The sequence below is a fragment of the Carettochelys insculpta genome, chromosome 12 (genome assembly GCF_033958435.1).
Source record: "Carettochelys insculpta isolate YL-2023 chromosome 12, ASM3395843v1, whole genome shotgun sequence".
NCBI lineage: Eukaryota > Metazoa > Chordata > Testudines > Carettochelyidae > Carettochelys > Carettochelys insculpta.
The window spans coordinates 15852171-15876896 of NC_134148.1; the positions used below are offsets into that span (position 1 = coordinate 15852171).

Consider the following 24726-nt stretch of genomic DNA (forward strand, 5'->3'; position numbering starts at 1 on the left):
CAGAAGCAGCTTCCGGAAGGAGTATTTCCTTCTGGGAGATCCCACAGGGGCTGTGCTGTTTTTGGGGTCCAGACTCCAAATCATGTGACTATGTTAATGAAGCACCGGGAATTTACATCCGTGCCGCATTAGCATTTGTTGGGCCATTTATTAAGCATGCCATGAAAGTAACGTGTAGAAACAGCCTTACTGAATATTGTCTACCTCAGATGGACTCCACCCTAGACTAACACATTTTCCCCATGACTTGCTCTGGGAAGAGTCTGAAAAAGATAGGTAAAACAGCAGCCTAAACAGATTGAATGGCCAGAAGAACATGCTTAATCTGGGTGAAGAGCATGTCCAAAAGCACCAGCTGATCTCCGCTTTCCCTAGAGTTGAATTCAAGTGATCTTTTAAGTAGCCTGGACTGATCCCTGTGAAAAGTGTGCAGAAACTGCTGTCATTGGTGTCAAGATTACAGAGCTAGTTGCATTTCTGTTTCCATTCTTATTTCATTGAATTCACCCTATTCCCTTGTCTTCCACTGCTCCTCCTACCCCTGCAGCGTCAGGCCATGTGTCTTTACCTCTCTAGGGATGAAATTCCATTATGCTGTCTCTTATATCTGGCTCCAGGTTATGCTGTCTGTCAACCCAAGCAGGTCCAATTGGTTGGTATCTGCATTTATTCCTTTGGGAGTTTGTAATCGATGACTGTGTCTAGCGCCAATAGGCCAAACACATGCATCCATCAGCAGCACTTTATGTTAAATCTGATCAAATGGAGGTACCAATATGAAGTTTCAGGTATGCCTTGCAAAAATAGCAGATGTATGTATTTCAAAGCATTCAGTTATTCTGTTTTCTACATAAGCTTTATTATGTAGCCACACAGGAACTAGCCGATGCTTTTTTAATTATTCAGTTTTTAATTGATTACTTGTTTAAAATTCAACTTTCCTCATGGTTTGCCACTGTGATCCTTCTGCCTGTTAGTATTTTGAAAAATCAAATAGATTTGAGCTGAAACTTAACAGTGTACATGTGGAGATGTTGCATTTTCCAATACTGTACTTGTATTGTTTTACAATAATTCAGAATGTTACAAATATAATATTAACTTAAGACCCAGTCCCTGTAAAAATATGTTGAAATGGAAGATTATTGAGAAAACTCATGTTACTTTCTCATTTCAATATAAAATGATTGAGGATACTCTAAGGACATCATTTTACCTTATAATGTGAGATTATCAAGGGAACTGGTGGCACTCCCTTTATGATGTGTTATGATGGTGAAAAGGTTTCAGTGCAGGTTTAACAAGCTTCTGCTACAATTTCAGAACTAAATGAAAAACCAAATAAAAGGTCAGCAAGCCTCTTTGGGTATGTCTACACTGCTATTAAACACCTGTAGCTGGCCTGCAAGGAGGCAGGGTCCCAGAATTCAAGCGTCCAACCTTAGTTCTAATGTCTACATTGCAATTTTATAGTTCCTCAGCCCAAGCCCTGTGAGCCAAAATCAGCTGACAAGGGCCAGCTGCAGGTCTTTATTGCAGTGTTGACACCTCTTCCCCCAGAGTATACAGAAATCATAGTTTTGTTGCCATTCATTGGCTTCTCCTAGTTTTATGTTGGCTGCAACTAGATGTACTTGAGTAGTTTTAATTGAGGAGAGAGGAGAGGGACCTCAGTTTCCAGCTGAAAAGAGCTGATAGTTCTAAAAGGAAACACAGGACCCTTTCTTTGGTTAAAGGGAAATACTGAGGTTCCTTAAAGTCTGGTGTGCCTTGAGGAAAAAAGGACAATTTAGTATGCCTTTACATCCTTCTTTTCCACTGGAAATCTGACTTCAAGTCTTAGATAATACTGACCGGTAAGCATACTCGTATTTGAATGTGCTGGAAAAGGAAAGCATGCCAAATTCTGTCTTGAAATTAGAGATTTTAAAATAGCATTTGCTTTCACAGAGTGTGGTCTTTGGCCCATTCGATCCCATGTGTAATAGCTGAAATATGTCTTTCTTTAATTGGAAAAAGGGGTCGGAGAGTTTTGAAAATAATATTCTTAAGGGATCTAGTCACAATCTCCATTTTTCCCACACTTCCTGAGGTGGGAACAGCTCTCCAAGAAATTATTTATTTTAAAGTTTGCCTTGCCTTTAAGCCACCAACCATTGGAACAAACTACCAAGAGAAGGGATAGGTCTCCATCTGTTGATGTATCCAGATAAAGACTGGATGATTTTCTGGAGGATACACTTTGGACAAACACAAGTTATTTGGTTCAGCACATGGGGTAACTGTATAGAATTCTGTGGCCTGTGTTATGTAGGCAGTTGGACTTGAGGAGAAATCATGGTCCCTTCTGGCTTGAAAAAAAATCTAAGCCTGTCTTCAAAATATCATAAAAAGAAGGTGGGGTATGCACTTACAGAACCAAAGAAATCTAGGACTGCATGTGATCTTCAGAGGTCAAGTGCAGTCCCCTGCACTGAGGCAGGGCCACGTATGCCTTTGGTAGACTTTACTGTCAGTATTCATGTGTAGAAATAAGGGAGTCAAGTCATGTCCCAGCCAGCAAATACCCTTTCCTCATTTAGCTGTGTATGTTAGTTAATACATGATACTTATGTTAATGCATTATCTGAACTTATAAAAGTAACTTATAAGAAGATTAAAGTACTTCAAGGAAAGAATATGAACCCACAATATTTGCTACATGTAAAAAATGGGATCAGATCTTTAGCTTGTGTCAATTGGTGTAGCGCCACTGATATTAAAACACACAAAAGTAAAATTACAGACCATAGTTTAGTCTTTAATGTCTATGCATCATCCCTATACTGGGATATGAAAAGAATCTTTTGATTTTCACAAAGCTTAGGAGGTCTCTAAAAATAGAGAGAATGCAGTATTTTGAGTATTTATAACTTTGCGTTCATACAGTGTTGGAAAGGAAGTAAATGCTCATAGGGAAGAGAGGATAATACATTTATATATGTGTTTGTTCATGCATATTTTACATACTATGGGCAGCACTGACAATTTAAGATTGTCCAAAAGTTCTATTTATAAGACTTCAGTTTCAGTTGCTTATAACTTCATGTACATTAATGATTTGGGCTGAGATTTTCAATGCCAGCTGTCTGCTTCAGGCTAAATATTTTTTGGGGTTGAGGTGGGGGGGGAGATTTCAGCCAAAATAGTTCAGCATTTTCTGAGAACAGTGCTTTTTCCCCCATGTTAAAATCCTCAAGACCTTTTGTTTGAAGTGCTTAAGTGCTAATGCTTATGGACCAAGGTATTTACGTTTGATAGGGGGATTGCTTCAAGGATGTTTCTTTTACAAGGGTGTCCCAGTGAAGATCTACCCAAATTTGGCCACTGTGTAAGCCTCTGGAAAAATAGTAGTTCATATTTGCTCAGTAGATATTTCTTCTGTTTTAACAACTAAAATTTCCAGAAACTCTGTCCTTACTGATCATGCACATTCTCCACAAAGAAACTCCATGTACCAGACTAGAGCGTGCAGGAGCACCCAGAAAAACTTTTCCTGTTTGATAGCTTCTCCAATCCAGGTTGGAGCCAGGCCCAGGAAATGAGAGCAGGGAGTCTCTCTCTTCTGTGCTTTGTGACCTCCCTGCTATCATCCAGGCAATGTGGAGGAGGGAATTATCAGATGTGAATACATTATAGGGAACAAAAGATGGACAAAGGGGAAGTAAAGCAATAGGTTGAGAGAATCATAGACTACTAGAACTGGAAGGAACTTTGAGAGGTCATCAGGCCATATCCTTTGTGCTCACACTAGGACCAAACACCATCTAGATAATCCCTGACCGATATTTATCTAACTTGCTCTTAAATTTCTCTAATGGTGGAGATTCTTCAACCTCCATAGGCAATTTTTTCTAGTGGCTAACCATTCTGACAGTTAGGAGGTGTTTCCTAATGTCCAACCTGAATCTTCTTTGCTGGAATTTAAGCCCCATACTTCTTGTCCTATCATCAAAGGTGAAGGAGAATAACTTTTCTCCCTCTTCCCTATAACAACCTTTTAGGTACTTGAAAGTTGCTTTCATGTCCTCTCTCAGCCTTCCTTTTTCCAGACTGAACAAAGCAAATTCTTTCAGTCATCCCTCATAGTCATATTTTCTAGACCTGTAGTCATTTGTATTGCTACTCTCTGAGCTTTTTCCAATTTGTCCACAACTTTCCTGGAAAACAGAGTCCAGAACTGGACACAATACTCCAGTTGAGGCCAAATCAGCATAGAATAGAGTAGAAGAATCACTACTTGTGTTTTGCATATGGCACTTACATTAATGCATCCCAGAATTATGTTTACTTTTTTTTGTGGGCAGCAGCGTCACACTATTGACTCATATTTAGCTTGTGGTGCACTATGACCTCTAGATCCTTTTTTGCAGTATTTCTTCCTAGACAGTCACTTCCCATTTTGAATGTGTGACACTGATTATTCCTTCCCAAGTGGAATACTTTGCATTTTTCCGTATTGAACTTCATCCTTTTTACCTCAGACCATCTCTCCAGTTTGTCCAAGTCATTTTGAACTACAGTCCTATCTTCAAAAGCACTTGCAGTCCCTTCCAGCATGGTCTCATCAACAAATTTTTGAACAGAGCCAGTCCAAAACAAACGTCTGATGAAGCTGGGACCTGAGTGGGGTGAGAGAAAAACAATGACTGGGAATAAGAGGGGATACTGAGACTACCTGGACAAGGAAACTGGGAGCTGGGGAAGGGTAAACTGAGGTTGGCTGGGTAAGGAGACTGGCCGTAGAAGCTGGTGGGAGAGTGAGGAGGCTAAGACTGGGATGTGGGGAGGGAAATAGTAGGGAAGGAACTGGGAGACATTTGGGTTGTGAGGGCACTGGGATTGGAGAAAGGATTGTCTCGGCAAGGAGCCTGGGGTTAGAAAGCAGTGGGGATGGATTCAAGAGATATGGATTCGTCAAGGATTGAGATGTTGGAAGAAGTGGAACTTGGTGAGCAAAGGAATGGATAGCTTGGGAATGGGTAAGACTGACACTGAATGGGAAACTGGGACTGGGAGCCAATGAGGGAGACAGATCAGATGAAGAGCCAAGGAGGAGGGAACTGGGACCAGTTGAGCAAGGAGACTAGAATTGGGATGAGAACCTTGCGGAGTGAATACTGGAATGGGATAGGCAAGAAGAATCTGGGACAAGGAACCAGAGGCAAGAAAGAGAATTGGGAAGTGAAGAGATTGACAGGTAAGAAGGAAGAGTGGATCAAAATTGAGGGAAACAGAAGATTACTTCAACGAGAGTATCTTCCAAAGCCTGGAATGGAAACCCATTCCCGAGTCTTACCACTCTTGCAGTCAGCAAATGTTAATGAGACTGTCTGGGAAAGCATGTGTCTGATCTCCCTGTAGTACTGGTCTAGTTGAGTACTGCCCTTACAAATAGGATTTTATCTTCACAGAGTTCCTTTGTGAATGTAAGAACATAGGAACAGCTATAACTGGGTCAGACCAAAGATCCATCTAGTCCAATATCCCATCTGGGACAATGGCCAGTGTCAGGTGCACAGAGGGAATGAATGGAAAAGGCATGCACATTCCCCATTTGTGACCAACAGAGGCTGGGGATACTTGATACTAAACAAGTCATTTAAACCACACTTTGAAAAGGCCATGATTAATAGTGTGTTCTTTCACTTTCTGGTGGGGGGCTAATTTCATACCTTTGGGACTTCTTTGAAGAAATGCTAAATACTCAGAGCTAAAGCTAGACAATATATTAATAGCAAATAACACTTTTTTGAACATTGCAGTGAATTCAGTTCAAATTCAGTATGTAGTTTTGCCTGGGATAAAACCATAAACAAAATTTTAAAAGCATTGACACTTGTCAAAACCATTTCAGTGTTTCCATTCAGTACAAATGAAATTTTTCCAGTCTTTTTTTTTAAATGGGAAAAAACAGTTTTTGTTTGAACCAACTAAATAATTTTCAGTTTGGCTATTAAATTAAAAATTAATTATTAATCGTAATGCCTGGCTCTTACGTAACACTCTTCATGAAATGAGAGGGATAGCTATGTTAGTCTGTAATCTATCAAAACAAAAAAGCAGTCATGTAGCACTTTAAAGACTAACAAAATAATTTATTAGGTGATGAGCTTTTGTCAGGCAGACCCACTTCTTCAGATCTACAGCCCTACCAGAACAGACTCAATATATAAAGCACAGAGGTCCAAAGTTGTTATCAAGGTTGAGAAATCATGAAAAAATTGTTATCGTTGTTGGCAAATCATGTAGAAGTGCAAGGGAGGCAGGTGGGGATGGGGAAGTGTTAGATCAAACATCGAAGTATGAAAAAGAGCCCTTGTAGTGGGTCAGATAATTGCTGTCCCTGTTCAAACCACGTGTTAATGTGTCGCATTTGAATATGAATATTAGTTCCGAATATTCCCTCTGTAGATGCGCTGTTAAAGTCTCTTTTCTGTAGAATACGAACTCTCAGGTGTTTAACAGAATGGCCTACTCCATTAAAGTGCTGGCTGATAGGTTTGTGTAGCTGGAGATTTCTGATGTCTTTTCTACGTCCATTCATTCTTTGGCCAAGAATGTTTGCAGTCTGTCCTATGTACAAAGTATGTGGATATTGTTGGCACATGATAGCATTAGTTGAGGAACAGGAGAATGTGCTGATGATTCTATAATTAATGTAATTAGGTCCAGTGATGGAATCTCCAGAATAGATATGTGGACGAAGGTGGCAACGGGGCTTGTTGCAAGGAAAAATTCCAGGATTAGTAGTATTGTGGTATAGTCTGTGGTTGCTAGTGACAATCCTCATAAGGTTAGGAGGTTGTCTATAAGAGAGAACAGGCCTGTCACTTAAGGTCTTCTGGAGTGTGGCATCATGATTTAGGATAGGTTGTACGTCTTCAATGACACATTGCAGTGATTTGAGTTGGGGGCTGTAGGTAATAAAGAGCGGTGTTCTATTACTGTTTTTTTTGGGCCTATCTTAGAGTAGTTGGTTTCTGGGTGTTTGTCTGGCCGTCTTTTTTTTTTTTTTTTTTACTTCTCCCAGTGGGTAATTAAGGTTTATGAGTGTTTGGTGGAGATCTTGTAGTTTTCGGTCTCTGTCAGCAGGATCAGAGCAGATGCAATTGTATCTCAGGGCTTGACTGTAAATGGTGTAAACTCTTTTACATACTTCAATGTTTGATCTAACACTTACTTACCCACCCCTCACTCCTCTCTCTTGCTCTTCTATCTGATTTGCTAACAATAACAATGTTCTGATTTGTCAACCTTGATAACAATTTTTGGACTTCTGTGCTTTATATATTGAGTATATTCTGGAAGGGCTGGAGATCTGAGGAAGTGGGTCTGTCCCATGAAAGCTCATCACCTAATAAATTATTTTGTTAGACTTTAAAGTGCTACATGACTGCTTTTTTGTTTTGACTCTTCATAAGAAGATGTCAAACTATTTCTCTCCTCTCCAACCGCAACAGAAGTTAATAGATGCTATGTCTGAATATATAAAGTGCTGTGTAATGGTAAGTATTCTGAAAAATCAAGTCCCAGACATCTCAAATTAGGCACTCAAAATTAGTAGATGCTTTTGATATTAATCTGTGTGTGTTTCTCAGCTGTAAAACTAGGACAATAATACCCCTCATTTCATGTTTGCAAAAATAAATTAATGTTTTTGAAGCTTGCAGCTACTATAATGATGAGTGCCATAGAATACTTCTATCTTCTGAGCAGAGTTTGAATAATGTGCAGTAAATAAGGCCTGTGGCCATACATTGAATAGTGAGGATAAAGCAAAAACTTTGAATAGCAGCTCATTAATAAATCACTGTCCATACAGTGGACTGAATGAGGGGTCCTGTGGAAAAAGTTGTGATCGTATGTATAAAGACTGAACCACAATTAGCAATCAAAGGAGGAGCAAATTAATATTACACAGGCAACTTTAATTCTCACATTTCCTAGCAACCTGAATGTTCTTTTTAGTTATTTTTTTTCTGTAATATTTTATTTCTAATAAACCTGTGGTGGCCAATCAATTGTGAAGTGGTACCCACTACAGTAAACTCATTCATATCTGGCAGCCCCAGGATCAGGGGGTTGCCAGATGTTCAAAATTTTTGGATCATAGAGCAGTATACCTAGCAATTCATAACATTAAACAAAAATAAGGTTAGATATTAAGAAACAAACAAGTGTATGCAGAGTACTTTATTTACCAACAACAGTAGTAGTGTACATTATAAACTTAGACTGTATTTGCTGTATCTGTTTGTATTTACTTTCACTATACTGTACTTATGGAAAACAAAACTAAAATTTACTTATGGTTAAAATGCCAGTTATTTGAGAGTTGAGAGTGCTAAATGAAAGAATGTCTGATATGAAAGAGTGTACTGCAGATTCTGAAAATGAATGTATTGTTCAAGCAAACTAGCCACACACAACCAACCAAATAGCCAGATGTGGCTAGTGTGTTGGATGCCATGGTACAGTGTATATTATATACAATATCCTGAGAAGCACTAATCTGGCATTTTGTGTGGTTTTTATGTTGCATACCTACTTAGAAAAAAACAATTTGTCTAATATGCCTAGATGGAGATTTATGCCATGATGTGTCAGAGAACACTGTTTATGATGATACCAGCAATAAAACAAACCAAAAGAGTCCTATAATCTCAGATTCACATAAGTAGCAGACAAAGGCTTATACCCTGCATATGGTGCACTTGTATAACTGCTACTTAGGTAAATGGATGACTATGTAATTATTTTAGTTTCATTAGTAGTGTCAGAGGCATTTTCTCTGCCTTGTTAAAGAAGAATTTTTGCTTTTTATATATTATATCTGTTTCCCCTCACAGGGCTCTTGATACAGTACTGAGTAATGCAGTACAAGGCTTATCTGTTCTTGATTCTCACTTAGTCGAAGTGGAGGGAGACACTGTTTACTTCTATGGGTCTGGAGCGCTGGAATCCCTGGATCGAAACTGGAGTGTTCAGACGGCTGGGACTGTCACCACAGTCTCCTTTACGTTCATAGAATTTGATGAAATTGTTCAAGTGCTACCAAAACTGAAAATCAGATTTCCTAATTCTGTGGTAAGACATTTCCTCTGAGACTTCAGCGCAGCCTGATTAGCTACAAAATATTTGGATGATGTTTATTAACACTTTATTTTGGTAAAGTTATCTTTCATTTTCAGGCTATAATCACTTATGTATAGGAATTAGGGTTATTTGTATAACTGTTCAGTTTTTGTCTGTATCGTACAAGGCCTTCTTGATTGAGCAAGAGAATTGGGTAAGAATTCTCAGGGGATTAAGAGATTCCACTTGGGTGGGAAATTCATGTCTGACACAACCATTTCTTTTGGCTCTTCATAAAATAGAAACTAGTTCCCAAATTGTGAGGTGGACATACAGAGCTTCCACATTGTTGATTTATTATTTCTGTATATCAAGACATAGGTTTTGTGTATCAGGGAAAGGGTCTGAGCAGCTGGAGACAGAGATCAGAAGTGGTGCTGGTTAAGCAAAGAACTCTGAAGTTCAGTTGTTCTTGCTAAACCAAAAAAAAGTGAATGTGCAAAGTCTCATTCCCTACAGGCAATGAGGCTGAAAATTCAAAACAAATAACATAAAATTGTCTAACAGCATATAAATATGGTGGCTCATATACCTTCATAGCTCCCTTCTTGGTTTCTGGTTTCTGATTACTTGCTTCAACTTAGGTAACTCTTTCCAGTGAGGGTTGCAAAATCCAGGCGGAGATTTTTACCACCCATTTTCCCCCAGCATCTCATTCTGCTATCTGGCTTATCACCAGTGCTCCTTCTAGGGGTACTAGTGAAACAGTGCTGCAAGGAGCAGAACTGAGTGATCCTAGGAATTGTACAGCTAGTACAATCAGGAGGCAATCAAACTCTGCATACTCAAAATGTGTCATGCTTATTTGCTTGCAAACAGTGAGTTTAATGAAATCTTGTTGAAACAAATTTTCTATGGTGGAGTATGGAGTTTTGCCCCTTTTATTGCTAATGACCCAAGGAGTCACATGATGACATAATAAATATGTGAGATTAAACCAGTCATCTGAAAGAAATGGTGATGATTGTTCTTATACACCTGTAACTTAAGAGTGAATGCAAAGTTTCTGTCTTAAGTGACCATGACATTATACATAGTTGAACAATTTATGGTCACACCTTTCTGAAAATTTACAAACCAATTAATACCTACAGTATTGTATTTTTACATGATTTAATACGCTGATGCAGTTATATCATTTTTATAAAGAAAGAGTGTTTATGAGTGCTCATTTATCATTTCAAGTGAAGACGATTTTAAGTGCTATGGTTTTCTCTCTCAGAGCATCAGAGTGTCTGTACCAATGAGATCTCTTCTATTTTCTAATTTTATTTGTATTTCTTGAACGCAAAAGGGAGAGGGCTTCTTTTTAAATGCTTCATGTGCCACTTTGTTTTGAAGAGGCATGAAAAACTGCATTTTAAGTGATCTCATTTGCTTAGATGACCCTAAAGCTAGCTAGTTGAAGAGAACTGAAGTAGCATGGAATGGAGCTGTTCTAATTCTGAGCTTGATATCTGTAGTTTTTTTGTGTTTATCTGTTATGATGTGTTTTCCTCAGTAGGTTTAACGTAGTTTGTGTCTGTTTTTTTGTTATAGCACCTGAAGTTTAAGGAGACTAATATTGTCATGTTGCAACAGTTTAATGCATTAGCACAGGTGCGTCGCATTGAACAGTTGACCGTAGATCCTCAGGGAAATCCAGTTGTCAACTTTACTCTGTGGAAATACTATGTACTGTTTAGACTGAACCATTTTAATCTGCAGAAGATAAATGGAATTGAGGTAAGAGGAAGCAATATTTTTTTAGGAATGCAAAATGTGTATTGCTTCCCTCTCAAAACTATTCCTATAAAATGAATGATCATTATTGTAAAGAACAGGATCCTATTTCATAAATTTTGATTACATATTCATAAAATGCATAGAGCCACTTCATTCTTTCTTGTGCAGAAGTAAAAGAGCAGGGGTATACTTATTCATATAATGTACTATGCTCTGCATTTAGCAAACTTAATCTGTTGTTTTAGTTATGTAGTCCCAGAAAATAGCTAGCATTGCTATAGCTCTTGGTAATTGCAAAGAAAACCAAATTCAACCCAGTTCCTGAGCTATAAGGAGTACATGTGATAAATAAACATAATTCAATTTGTTTTTCTTTGCTTGTTTGCTTGCTTGCTTGCTTGTTTGTTTGTTTGTTGGTTTGTTTAAATGCTAAGAATTCATACACTTCATCTCTTCAGCAACAAGCTTTTCTCTGGAATTTAAATATTGGTACTGGAATTTAAATACTGGCACCTATGTGTGGGGATATGTGTTCAAAAAGTATACTTAACAACTGATGTCAGTACAGCATATTATTATTTATAAAGTATTTCAACTGCAGGTGCCACATACATGTAAAATCTCAAATATTTTCTTCACGTCTCCACTCTATCCTTATGGACCCCTCCCCCCTTTTTTTTGCCTCTTATAGAAAATCATTTATAGTGTAAAGAAAGGGAATATGATAATATGAGTGCTCATTTGCACAAGTATAAAAACTGCCATCACATCTGAATAAATTAAAACACCTGTCCTGAACCCAGGACTGAATCAGGGCATGTGCTGAGAACTGTACACCTGATACAACACTTTAATCTCATGCTTATATTTCAGTATTTATTTGCCAGGTTGACATTTACATATGTGCTGAAGTGTTTTGTGGGCTCATGGCCAGCATGCTCAACACCTAGCAGGACTTTAATCCTCACTTTGCATTTATGTCAATCTGTGGTTCTCAAAGGTTGTTGTGGGTTTTTTGTTTGTTTGTTTTTTTTTTGTTTTGTTTTGAGGACTGCTTAATAATTGATTAGGGTGGAGACTACTTACTGATCTTTCGAAATGTTGTTTGTATCATTAGGTAATTGTTGTAGAGAACTCGGATAAAAGTGCTATATAAAGCCCCCTCAATAATTAAAGAGTTTTTTTGTTCTACAAATAAAAGCGCACAACTCATATTTTAGTATGAGTAGCAACCCCTGCCACAGCAGTTGGGAAGGAGGACTGCAGTACTGGAGCTGGGGAAAGTCGCCTCTTTCTGTGGTTACTGCAGCTCTGCACATCACAAATTTTCTCCACCCCCTCTTTGCACTTTATTGCCCCCTCCCACCTACCTTTTATTCCTCTCAAGGCTACCACCCCACCTTACTTGTGAGGACCCAGTGTCTCGGCACCAACTTAGTGGGCCTTGCTTTGGAAGCCACTAATTATGTGAGCAGCCCTTCATTACGTGGTTTGCAGCCACCTACGTGTGCACCTTAGAGGGAACTATTTGCAATCCACTTGATTAGAGCTTGTGGACAACAGTTTGGGAACCTCTGTTATAAATGAAACAAGAAGTCCTATGTCACCTTATAGACTACCAGATCTATTGGAGCATAAGCTTTCATGGGCAAAGACCCACTTCGTCAGAATGTGTGGTCTTTGCCCAAGAAAGCTTATGCTCCAGTAGATCTGTTAGTCTACAAGGTGACACAGGACTTGTCATTGTTTTTGCTGATACAGATTACCACGGCTATCCCTCTGATACTGGTATAAATGATTATACCAAGGGCAGGGTTACAGTGTTTGAGCCATCTATGTAGAGTATAATTCCAAAAAGTTATGATTAATTCATGTAAGTATTTGAGCAACACCATGGATGAGGTATGCATTAAAGGTTAAGGAAGCTGAATTTCATGAGCTGCCTTTGTTTTTCTATGTTTCTTATTAACAAAATAGCCATCAGAAACTTAAATAATCACATTCTTAAACTCAGATTGGAATTAGTAGATTTTAAATGTCTATTTATTTTAAAGTGGCCATTATAATTTGTTTTAAATTGACTCTGTTAACTAATAGAATTCAAATTTCTGAATACTTTGATTTACTCTGTTTTTAGCTCTCTCCAACACACATTAATCATGCAACATAGGGAGGGAAGGTTAAAGAGCTAAACTGAACTAAAAGCTCCCACGGGGGCGGGGGGAGAAGAAATAAAAAATACCTCCCTTTAATTGCAGTGTCTCTTAAAAAGAAAATAAGTCATTAAACTTCTAATATTTATTTTTGTGTGGAATTTTTCTTAGTTAAACATAGCTCTAGGAGAACATTTTGAAATAACCTCATACTGTACTATTTAGGTTTTTTTCCTTTCAATTTAGTGATCATGAACTCTTTGTTATAAATGATTCTTGTTACAAAGTTGGGATTTTAAGACTGACCATAGCTTTTAAAACTTATTTTTCAATGTATACTGTGCATATCTTTTGTTTAACTCCATACAGTATTCACTGCACCATTTAAAGTGCAAAGATGGTTTTAGATATTAAAGAGTTCTTCAGGCTACAGCTTCAAGAAAATAGAAGATAAATCATCCCTGCTCATCCCACACCTCATCAAAAAAGTCTAAGCAATTAGACCTACCAGTCTGCTCTGTCAGCAAACTCAGGTTTGAAAGGAAAGTCATGAAACTTATCCAGGAGCGAGGCCTGGACTTCAAAGGAAAGCTGTGTGCTAACCAGTGACAGCACCCTAAAAATGGTGTCTGCTCCTACAACTCATCCTAATATATGGGCTGGCTGTGAAGTGCCCAACCCTCTTTTAATCTACTTTCACAAGTGTAAATTTCCTAATCTAGACAAACCCCTGGACTGCATAACAGAGAAGTGCACATTAATTTGTGAAACTTAAGAAAATGTGTATCAGCAGATTTGCATATAACAGAGTAGATTTATTGCATACTATATGCATTGTCTCTTGACTTATTATTTACTATATATTTGAAAGTTTGTCTGCTGGTTTGTTCAAGAACTCCTCTTAAATGATAAGAGCTAGGACCACCAAATTTGGTTTGCAGCTTTCTGTTTTATAACTTAAAGTAAGATAGGGTTTGGTTGTGCCAGGATAATTGGCTGTGCCTGGAGTGGGATTGCTTCTCATAAAACGGTACAGAAAAGAGACAGCATTACCAGCCAGATGAAAGGGGTTGGCTGGGGGCATGTCCCACTACTTCTGCTTTGAGACTGCCCCAGCTCTGAGCCGCCCAGCCCCACCCCCCATGCATCAAGAGGGAAGGGTGGGGCTGAAGCACCTCCCTGATCCATGCATGAATGTTACTGGCTGTTGTCCTGCATCAGGATGGAAGGAGAAAGTGCAGTTTACTGCATTCCTCACTCTGGCTGGGGACTGCAGCAGGCAGATCAGCCTGCACTTTCCCCATCTGATGGAAATGCACACCTCTACTGGCTATGCCGCCTGCTGGAGCTGCAGAGGCCATGGAGAGGTGCTTCTCACCTGGCCCAAGTTGCTATTGTGAGAAAGGGGTTGTCCTCGCTCCACAGGACAGCCTGCACACTGAACCCCTCATCACCAGCCCTGCCCCAGAACATGATTCCAATAAAACGTGTACATTATCATTTTATTTTTCAAAAAACAAAAATTGTGGGCCCAAGCAATGTTGGGTAAATCTTGTAGTACGCTAATAAGGAGCACTGATTATGCATCTGAACTTCCCTAAGTGCTGTTGCATTACAGCCTTTGGTGGTGAATAGTACCAAGAACACACCAGAGGTTTCTCTGAAGATTAGCATTCTTATTTAAAAGTTGTTTGTTGCACATGACTGCCTTGGGGAATTTTACACTTGCATAACATGATGTAGGAAAAGAAAACATCAGACAAGGGGAATGTTTGTTTTGCTCATTTTTATTTGAAATTGAATAGATTTTATTTAGAGATCTTGGAGGTTGGGGAGCATCATTAGAGAGTTTTTTGGGGGGAAAAAGAATTAGGTTTTCAAAACGTTTAAAGTACACATTATTTCAGTAACAGTGGGAAATTATTTTACAGACACATCTTTGACTTTATGCTGTGGAAACAGTATAGTTCATGTTTAAGAAAGTAAAGTATTATGGGGAAGGATTAATCTTTGTGAACTGAGAATGGCTAGCCAGTTAGCCTTTATGGGGGTGGGGGGAAAGGTAATCTTTCTGTGAAGACTGCCCCATAGTGCTGTCAAAGTTAGAAAGACCGTGGCTTATCTTTCATCATTTAAGAGCTTGGACACATTTCATGTTTGCATCACAACTTGATCAGAAACTATTCCAATATTTTCTGTAAATGTATACGATATGGTAAAGAATTAATCTGTGTGGACTGAAATAGTGGGGAGGAACTGGTCATTCAATAAGCAGTATAATGAGGTATCATGCTGTATGAGTCAAGGTTTCCAAAGTTGTTAGAAAATAATAAGGAAAACAAGAAAAAATAATCTGTTTAATTGCTCTTTGAATATGTTTGAGGCCAACAAAAGTAAATCTAAGTTTTGAAAAAGTCAAACAGATACATCTTTCCCTTCTTTACATATGGCTGGAACGTCTCTAAGATGTAGTATTTTATGGGACATATTTTAACTTATTTCATTTGTGTTGGTCAATTCTGAGCATAATCAAGTTTTACTGTTTGAGGATTTTTCATTCTTATTTTTTCACAGGTTACACAGAATGATATAGTACTGGCTGAAAAGCTCTTTGGCATTCTTGCATATGTAGCATCTTCTGAATTGCCCCAGTATCGCCTGCTTTCGTTACTTGGAGAATCCAGGTGAAAGTTATTTTATGTGGTTTAAGAAAGGACACTTCTAGCCATAGAAATTATATTTTTACCATAACTTTGTATAAGTGTGTTAAAATTAAATTAACCATTAAATCAGTCCACTTTTCCTTTTGTTTAGGCTAGATTCATCAATTAGTTCTTTCAAAAAAAAAACTTGATTTTTTAAAAATTAAAGTAGCTAATAAAGAAAACACACCAAAAACTCATTTACAAATTGATATATGCAGTGAACTTCTAGGATGATAGAGAAAGTAATCGGAGAGGGAAATGCCACTTTACATTGCAGTGTCTCATAGTGTCAAAGGTCCTGGATTCTTAAGAGTGCACTAGAAATACTTAAAGTTAACCTCCGTTTTTTCAGACCACCATTAGTTCCTTATACATACCATGAGACTGTTGGGGTATTCTGTTACCATTATGAGGAAGATCAAAAGTAGATTTTATATTGGTTTGTGTGAGACCAAATTTGATCTGTCTTCATTTTACAGGATATAAAAACTGTTCATAGTCAGGCTATACACAGTGGGGGCTGCAAAGGGCACAAATGCACCCTTCCCATGTCCTGTTTCTCTCCCTGCCTGCAAGAGATGATGGAGGAACCCAAGGCACCCTGGGACCTGCAGTTCTGTGGCCTGGAGCATATATGGTTCTGACTATATTTACCAGTGTGGTCTTGGCTGTTAGCAACCGGAAGGGCATAGGGATGAGGGAATATTGTTTTTCACTTACAATATTATAATCAGATCCCAGAAAGTAATTTCCATAAAACCTTTTACTGTATACATATTTAGTATGTTGCGACAGAACCATTTTACCAGTCAATATTTACACTAAGAATTTTCATTAATTTCTCTTACTGCATGGCTATTTTGAACTCCTGAGGGTGCCAGACTAGGGAAGTTCAGCCCGTACCAAATATGCATTGGTTACATCAGTTGTTTCAGTTGTGTTGCCATTATTGAGTGTCGCAGCCTGCATGATGTTGTGTGAGAGGTATAGGATGTTGATGAATTTGGCAGGCAGCCGAAGTGTCGCATGATCTTCCACAGGACCTTGTGGTTGATGGAGTTGAATACTTTAGTCAAATCAAAGAATGCCAGGTATGGAAGCTGATATAGCTCCTGACCCTTCTTTTGCGTTATGCATAGGGAAATAATTATGTCAGTTGTTCCTCACCCTGGTGGGAAGCTGCATTGTGATTACTACTTCTGCTAGGGGAAACAGACAGTTCAGAAGGACTCAGGCAAAAATTTTGTCACTAGTAGAAAGCACGGAGGTCCCACAGTAGTTTCCACAATCCATCCTTTCACCTTTCTTGAAGATGGTTACTGTGATGGTGTTTCTGAACACACTAGGTATGGTTATCTGCAAATAATCATAGTGAGGGAATATAGGCACAACAGCAGGAATGGATCTCCCTGTTTGAATATCTTGGCAGGGATTACATCAGTGCTTATGGTCTTGTTGTCTGTCTTCTTTTTTTATGAATGCTGGGATCTCACAGATGCAGGGTTCACAGTCCATATCAACACAGATGGGCAGACTGGTGATCACAATGAAAATGCCATCATCTACGTTTGCGTCATGGTTGAACAGGTGGCTGAAGTATTCCTGCCATCAGCTATTGATGCCATATTTGGGCTTAACAAGGGATGTCCGTCTGCTGATCACAAGGAAGTGACACCTAGCTTTAATGGTCCCTAAGTTGTCATAACAGAATTAAAGAACTCATGACTGTCGTTGGAGTTCGTATAGGCCTGTTTTTCCTTTGCTTTTTCTTTCTACCAGGTTTTTTGAGGGCTCTAATTTTTTGTTGTACTTTGGACTTGGCAAGCTTGTAATCATGTTTTTTCTGCTGAGATGTGACGTATGCTCTTCCGGACTTTGAAAGCTCTGCATTTAACATAATTTAGGTCCTGGATCTCCTCATCATTAGTATCAAACCAGTCCTGGTTTCTTTGCTTGGTGTAGCCAAGGTTTCACCACAGGTTTCCAGGACAGTGCTTTTCAGAAAGGACCATGCCTGACTATATTCCTCTGGTGGATCTTGGTTGCATAGATTGTCATTAAGGCTTTGCTGGAAGATGGCCCTTTAAAACCCTGGTGTTGATGTTTTTGTGGAGTTTTTTTGGGGTGAAAAAATGCCTTGGTGCTTATTTGAGCAACATAATGGAAATAATCCATGACTGGTCTAGCATCATTCATAGAATTAGTGATGTGGACATACCTTCCCTCCCAATGACACCATTCCACAGGTGCTAGTCATTACCTCCACTGGCATTGAAGTCCCCAAAAAGTACAAACTTGTCCTCTCTAGGGATATCACCAGTGATGCTATCAAGGTGTGCATATATGCATTCCTTGGTATTTTCATCAGTTTGTAAGGTGGGAGCATAGGAGCTGACTACTGTCGTGTACTGGTTTTTGGCCAGCGTAAGATGTAGTGTTGTTACCTGTTTGCTGACACCAGTAGGGTGCTCGCTGAGGCTGCACTTAAGGCTATTTGTGGTACAAAACTGACACCATGCATGCAGTGCTCATATTCATGTTTACCCCTCCAAACAAACATTTCTCTAATCTGGCCCTCATCAGCTGGTTTGGTCTCACTCAAAGCAGAAACATCAGCGTTGAATCACCTCAGCTCTTGCGCAGTGAGGACTGTTGGGCTGTCCTGATTTTAAATCTAAGTGTAAATGTTTTCTAATTCTTTTTGCTCCTGCAAATTGAAAGGTGTTTCCCCCGCCATCATTACTAAGCAGGTTGGGTTGAGACAAACATTGTTAGGGGTGAGCAGAGTGGATCCTAAACAGGGCTTCTCAGTTACAGTTACAGCTGCCAGGGCACACTTTTGTCTTGTCCAAAAGTGGGACGACCATTGTGCAGCTGACGCCTCTGTGCCAGGTTGTGACTAGAAGCTTCTGGCCGCACAAGCCTGCTCCCATTGTCACTTGCTGTGATTGCCAAAGGGCTTCAGTCATGGGAACAGGAATGAAATGGAAATGAAAAGAGAAGGATGTAGAGGCAATTATCTAAGAAATAGCCTATATGTTTACCAATTTGTAGCATTACTGGTTAGCAGTTTGAGGTCAGAAAGATAAGACAGTCTTATGCAGTTGAAACTTCAGGGGCAGTTTATATAGACAAAATATAAATAGCTAAGAATTTGGCCTGAATACACAGGTTAACATACTCTTGAAAATCTCTCTATAAGTAAAATAACAAATATTACACAATTCCTTCAGTATAAAATTACTGAAGAAAATGGAAGGTTTTCTGTACAGTGCAAAAGTCTTGAGCACTTTCTTGATTCACAAATAGAATGTGGCCATAGAAGTTTCACAGAGATACCTTGGCTAATATTAAGTGTTATATATGCATTTCTGATATAGGACATATCCATACACATAGTTTTACTGTTTTTCTGATTCCGCTGTCATATATTGGGCAGTACTTACTGAGTTACATACTGAAAACACGGAAATCATTTTCATGGCTGTTTTATAGTTGAATTAACAATTTTGAGTTTGACGTTGTAAAATAAAAAGTGTGCAGAAGTTTGTGGAAAAGAAGTTTCAGTATTAATTTAGATTTCTGTGGATACTTTTATTTTAAGTACCTTAAGCTGTGAGGTTTTTCCCCCATTTTGGAGACTTCTTATGGTATGTGTTCAAACAAGCATTTGATTTAATAGTCTTCAGTTGTTATGGGACAAAATAATTGATGAATATCTCTGGGACCTTCTTTATATATCAAGGTCACAGGATGCAATAAACCAAAAACTCCATAAGTCAACGTTCAAAGGAGGAAGGGGGGTGGTACTATGTAAAATCACTAAAAAGTATTTGCATTTTATTTAAGCCTGACATAATTAAATCTGTAAATCTTTTTACTGTCTTTCTACAGGAAAAAGCAATTCTGTTATATGCTAGAGTCAAAAGGGAAAAAATCTGGGATCATCAGTGAAGAAAGTAATGACAGCAGAAGAGTTGGAGGAGAAAGTGCAGGTTGCGCTGTACTGAATTACACTACAAAGGAGTCTCATACAGAAAAGCTTGAGGTAAATGTGTTAGAAAATCCTGTGGAAAATCATATATACTGAAACGTTTCAAATATAATCTTTGTCTTCTGGGTGACTTGTTTAATTTTTAATCAGTTTTCATATATTTTAGATGCCTGAAGTAGCATTATTCACTTTTATCAACTGAAAGAATTTACGAGGTACTTCCAGACTTCTTTGAGGCCCAGTTATTAATATCCATGTTATCACAATGGCGCCATAAAATATCTGCAAGTGGGGACAGTTAAAATAAATACATATTTATCAGATAAAGTATATAGACCAGTTTCTGCTTTCAGGTGTGCCTGCATGGCTCCTGCTGGTTTCCACGAAGGGCAATCCATGTAATTTCTCCTGCACCCCAAAGCTCTCAGTCCAGTTCTCCCCTGCATGTGAACTCTCTCTGAGTTTGGGACTGTGCATAAGTATATGCTCAGAAACTATCATCATACAGTCCTTTTAACGTGTCCTATTAGCCCTGTGTACAAAGATCACCCATGAAATTCTATTAAATATCAGTTTTAGTGGGATCTTTTAAGTGTTAGTTTTTATGTAACCCTGCATATCATAGTTATGTTTATTTTTCAACCACATGATCCAAAAGTTCATTTTACCACTATAAAAATAGCAATAATACCGAACTGCAAGGTGGTCAGCACTGTATCCCTTAAAAAGTGTTACTCATATTGAGAAAGGTGTGGATCACACTTTCAGCGTACAGGACTTGCACCATGGAGTATGCAAGTGTAATCTTACTTGGATTTTCTTGTCTGTTTCAGGTACCGTTCAAGGTGAAATTATAAAGTACCCAGAATAATGGAATATAGTAGGGTTGAATCAGCACAGCTTTTATAAGGCTACAGTCATTTCTATCACATGTTAGAATCCTTAAATTTAAACAGAGGCTTTTAATACAGGGCCTCCTAAGAGACCAAGACCCAGTTATGCAGAGAAATATATCTAATGTGCTTAAAGCAAGACTGAGATAGACAACATTGTTTAATAATAAATAATCATTTCTCATCTTAGGAAAAGGTTAATAGTGGAGAGCCTTGCAGATCAATCCTGGGGTAATATAATCATGACAAAATTTGTTTAAATCTGGATAGAGAAAAAATAAACTTAATGCAGCCTAAATTTAAATAAAGTGTCAGTTTTGTTTTCAGTAAGCCAAACCTAGGTCTGCTTTTCTAGCTATAAACCTTTGTCGTTAGGCAGAGAAAGAGAACATCTTTTCCCTCCTCTTCCTTTTGAGGGGTCAGCCTTTAATAGCAGCTGTTTCCAGTCCCTACTGAGATACATTCTAGTGTCCCATTTGTCCCTTGCTTATACCTCCGGTTTATTGGGTTATATAAATCACAGTGCTAGAAGTAAATCAACAGTACGTACTCAACTTGATTACTCCATTGACTTTTGGTCACATCATCTAAAAAAAGACTACAGCATGGAGGTGTGATGGGAGAGATTAAAAATGTCAAAGCTGTTCAATTTTGAAACAACTAGTAATGATGGCTGAATGGTAAAGGTACTTAAAATAATTAATGATATAAGCCAGTGAGGCACACCTATTTGCACTTTACCAGAATCTGAGGATAGTAATAAAATAATGCTTTGGTGTTTCTGTGATTATATAAAAATGTGTGTTTTCATTGCCAGTATAGTAATTCACACCTTGTTCTTCATTATGATATTCCATATGTGGCTGCTGATTTTATTGATTTTCCCAAGAGAAAAGCAAGATAGGCAATAGCTGCCAATTTCTGCTTCCCACTAACAGTTAACTAACATAGTAAATGTGATCAAGTCAGATGTAATTACTGAAGCCAGTAGATTAGGCTTATTGATTAATAAGTTTTTAAACTAAGCAGCTGGAAAGCATTTACTTTATCTCTCATAAAAAATGTTCCATGTTGTATTTCTGGGTCAAGCCATGTCCTAATATTTTTAACAACACTGTAAATCAGATGGATTGTGTATTTAGCCCCAGTATAACTATTCAAAGGAAATATTGTTATGGCATTTAATGGAAATCCTCCATAAAAAGGAATTAGTATAATTGAAGAATGAGTAAAATATGGTTCCAGAAGCTCTTCCAAATGTATTTTTGTGGCATGAAATTAGCTGCTGGAAGTTCAGATGGCTTTTGTACATTGCATACTCTGTGTTATACATAGGCTTGTCAGAATTCAATTTTTTTATACATTTTGGTGGAAAAAATATTTTAAAGATTTTTTTCATTTTTATTCACATTTTCATAGTTGAGTGAAATTATGGGTTTTTAACATTTTTCAATTTCTGTTTTAAATTTTCATGGGTGTGGAATATTACAGGGGTCAGACCATATTTACTGACAGTAGATGTTGAGATTGAAAAAGTTGACATTTTCTAAGTGTTAAAACATATTGTCAACATTACATTTCAAATTATACAAAGTAGATATCCTTAAATCAAATTCTAATGGCTTCTCAAGCATATTTTTCTTATTTTGCCTATCTGTAAATTTCTATAATCATTGGAAAAGATGAAAATTATTTTTACTGATGAAGATTTACATGTACAGTATACACACCAGAGAAAATATGGAAAGTATCATGTACACCAGTTTGTTACTTCCTACCGTGGTGTACTTTGGTGTTTGACATTTTATGTAAGCAAGCCAATGCATTTGCAGTGTCTAGATTTAAAAATAAATAATCTAAAACTTAGCAATTTGCATAATTCCTATCCCCCCACAGCAACAAAAAATAAAGCTCTGTTAGAGACGTTAACATTGCTACTTCCAAATGAAATTTCACTTGAAATAATTTGTGAGGGGATCGTTAAATGGTTGTAAAGCTTGGATCTGTGGCCTTACTTATTTTTAAAAAAATGGCTGTACAATTTGCAATTAAATTCATTTGTTAGAGACAAGTGTGGAGGGTTCTTTTTTTGTGCAGATCCCTATTTTCTTTGAGTCACTGAAGTTCTTTTGACGCATTTTAATAAAACTTTGTTATTTGGCCTTTTTTGTCTGTCTTATGTAATCTGTGATGTTTCTTCCGTCCAGGAAATCAAGGAGAGAAAGAACTTTTGCCAGACATACATACAAGACTTAGTGAAAGAAGCTGCTGACATCAATATGAAAAATGAGTCTTTACAGAAGCTATGGCCTCAGCTGTTCATTGAGCTTGTCAGGGATGCGGTGATAGAAATACGCAATAAAAATTCCTACATGAAACTCTGCTTACAGCGGATCACTGATCAAAAATAGCAAAGTTGACTCCTGCTGACTTGCAAGCTGCTGGTTTCAGTATTGTATGGTATGTTTCACAAAGACATAAAAAAATAGGAAATTACTGTCACTGTAGGACTCGTTTTTAAAGGATGCTTTTAAATTCAGTGAGTTCTGTTTTTTGCAGCTAATGTTTTTCTCTCTAGTATTCAAAAAAAAAGTTTTCTTTTATGCAAGTTTTCATCTACAAATTTTAAGTGCACCTTTAGCTCAAATGATGACATAGAAATAACTTGACAGTGATTCCACCTTTTATGAAGTCTTTTGCTTTTTTGTTGTTGCTGGTCTAGTGCTAAAGCATTGGTTTCAAGAAATGAGTTCACACTCTGATGCTTGCATTATGTTTTTTATTGAACACTTTTGAGTTGTTTACTTTTTGACTATTTGCTGCTGTGATTAGAAATAATTCACATTTAAGAATATTGTTTTTATGAGCAGAAGCTAATAAATTATTATGTTTACATACCCTGAAACTAATTATTTAAGATTTAATATTATTTAATACACTGATTGGAAAACTGCATGTTGACAGTTCAGTACTGTTATAAAAGGAGTGCATTTTATCAAAATTAAACTAATTTAAGATCCTCAACTAAATACGTTGTTGTGCTAGTTTTAATTCCTGATTTTTTTTATTAATTTGCTTGCATGTGTTTATAAATGTGAATTATGTAATATACCATAGGAAAATAAGAGGACTTTGCTGATTTTTATCATTCTTATGCCAGTATATATACAAAATATTCATGACATTTATTCTGCCTTCTGGCTAGCAAATGATGAATTTCCAGCTCACCCCACATTCATTTAAAACATAAAGCATGGAAACAATATTTTTTAAAATCTTGAACTAGGCTATTTCCTTATAAATGTTTAGGGACATACTTTTAAATATTTATATGCCTAAAGATGCAGGTAGGAGTTCTTCTTCGAGTGTCCCTGTGGGTGCTCCACAATAGGTGTCGGGCTTGCCCGGCGCCGCAGATCGGATCTTCCAAGCAGTTTCTGCCGGACCGCGCATGCGCCGGCGCGCGCCGCTCGCTTGCGCACTCCTGGCCATGTGCGCGATCCAGTCCCTGCCAGTTCCTCTTAACCGCCGTCGGATGCAGACGGAATCCAAACTAGGCTAAGGCCAAGTAGCGTATTCAATGGCTTTAACTGTTTTTCTTTAAAGTTTTTCAAGTACTTAGGCTACTGCAAGTTAGCTGGTTGTTATTTTTGAAAAAAAAAAAAACAAAAAAAAAAAAACAAAAGCAACAAACAAACTACAAGCGGGGCAGCTTCAATCCAGTCCCAGTAACAAGCGCCGGAGGCCAGGAGCATAGGGCCATCAGCCCTCCTGCTGCGGCAGGCCATCGGAAGGGGGAAAACAGCACAGAGAAGGTGCTAAGTACCCGTTTAACAACTGAAAGACTCACCAACAATGTCCTCTTCAGGATTTAAAAAATGTGAGTCCTGCCGAGAGGCGATGCCAGCATCCGATGGGCACAGTCTATGCATAAGGTGCCTTGGGGAGTCCCATGTTGCACAGGAATGCTCCTTCTGTGCTAAATTAACAGCCAGAGCAAGGAGAGACAGGGAGATGCGGCTTAAAATGCTGCTTTTTGATAAGGCCCTCCAGCCAGACGTGCCGGAGCGGCCGCAGCA

General features: G+C 38.1%; 1 protein-coding gene across 1 annotated transcript in view; it reads left to right on the plus strand.

Moving 5' to 3' along the window:
• LRRC49 (leucine rich repeat containing 49) overlaps window positions 1–23665 on the plus strand; it is a 112135-nt gene extending 88470 nt beyond the window's left edge. Inside the window, 5 exon segments of the mRNA XM_075006730.1 lie at window positions 8892–9129; window positions 10717–10902; window positions 15630–15739; window positions 19655–19808; window positions 22855–23665. Of these exon segments, the coding sequence (XP_074862831.1) occupies window positions 8892–9129; window positions 10717–10902; window positions 15630–15739; window positions 19655–19808; window positions 22855–23058 (892 nt within the window). The 3' untranslated portion in view covers window positions 23059–23665.
• The last annotated feature ends 1061 nt before the right edge of the window (window positions 23666–24726 follow it).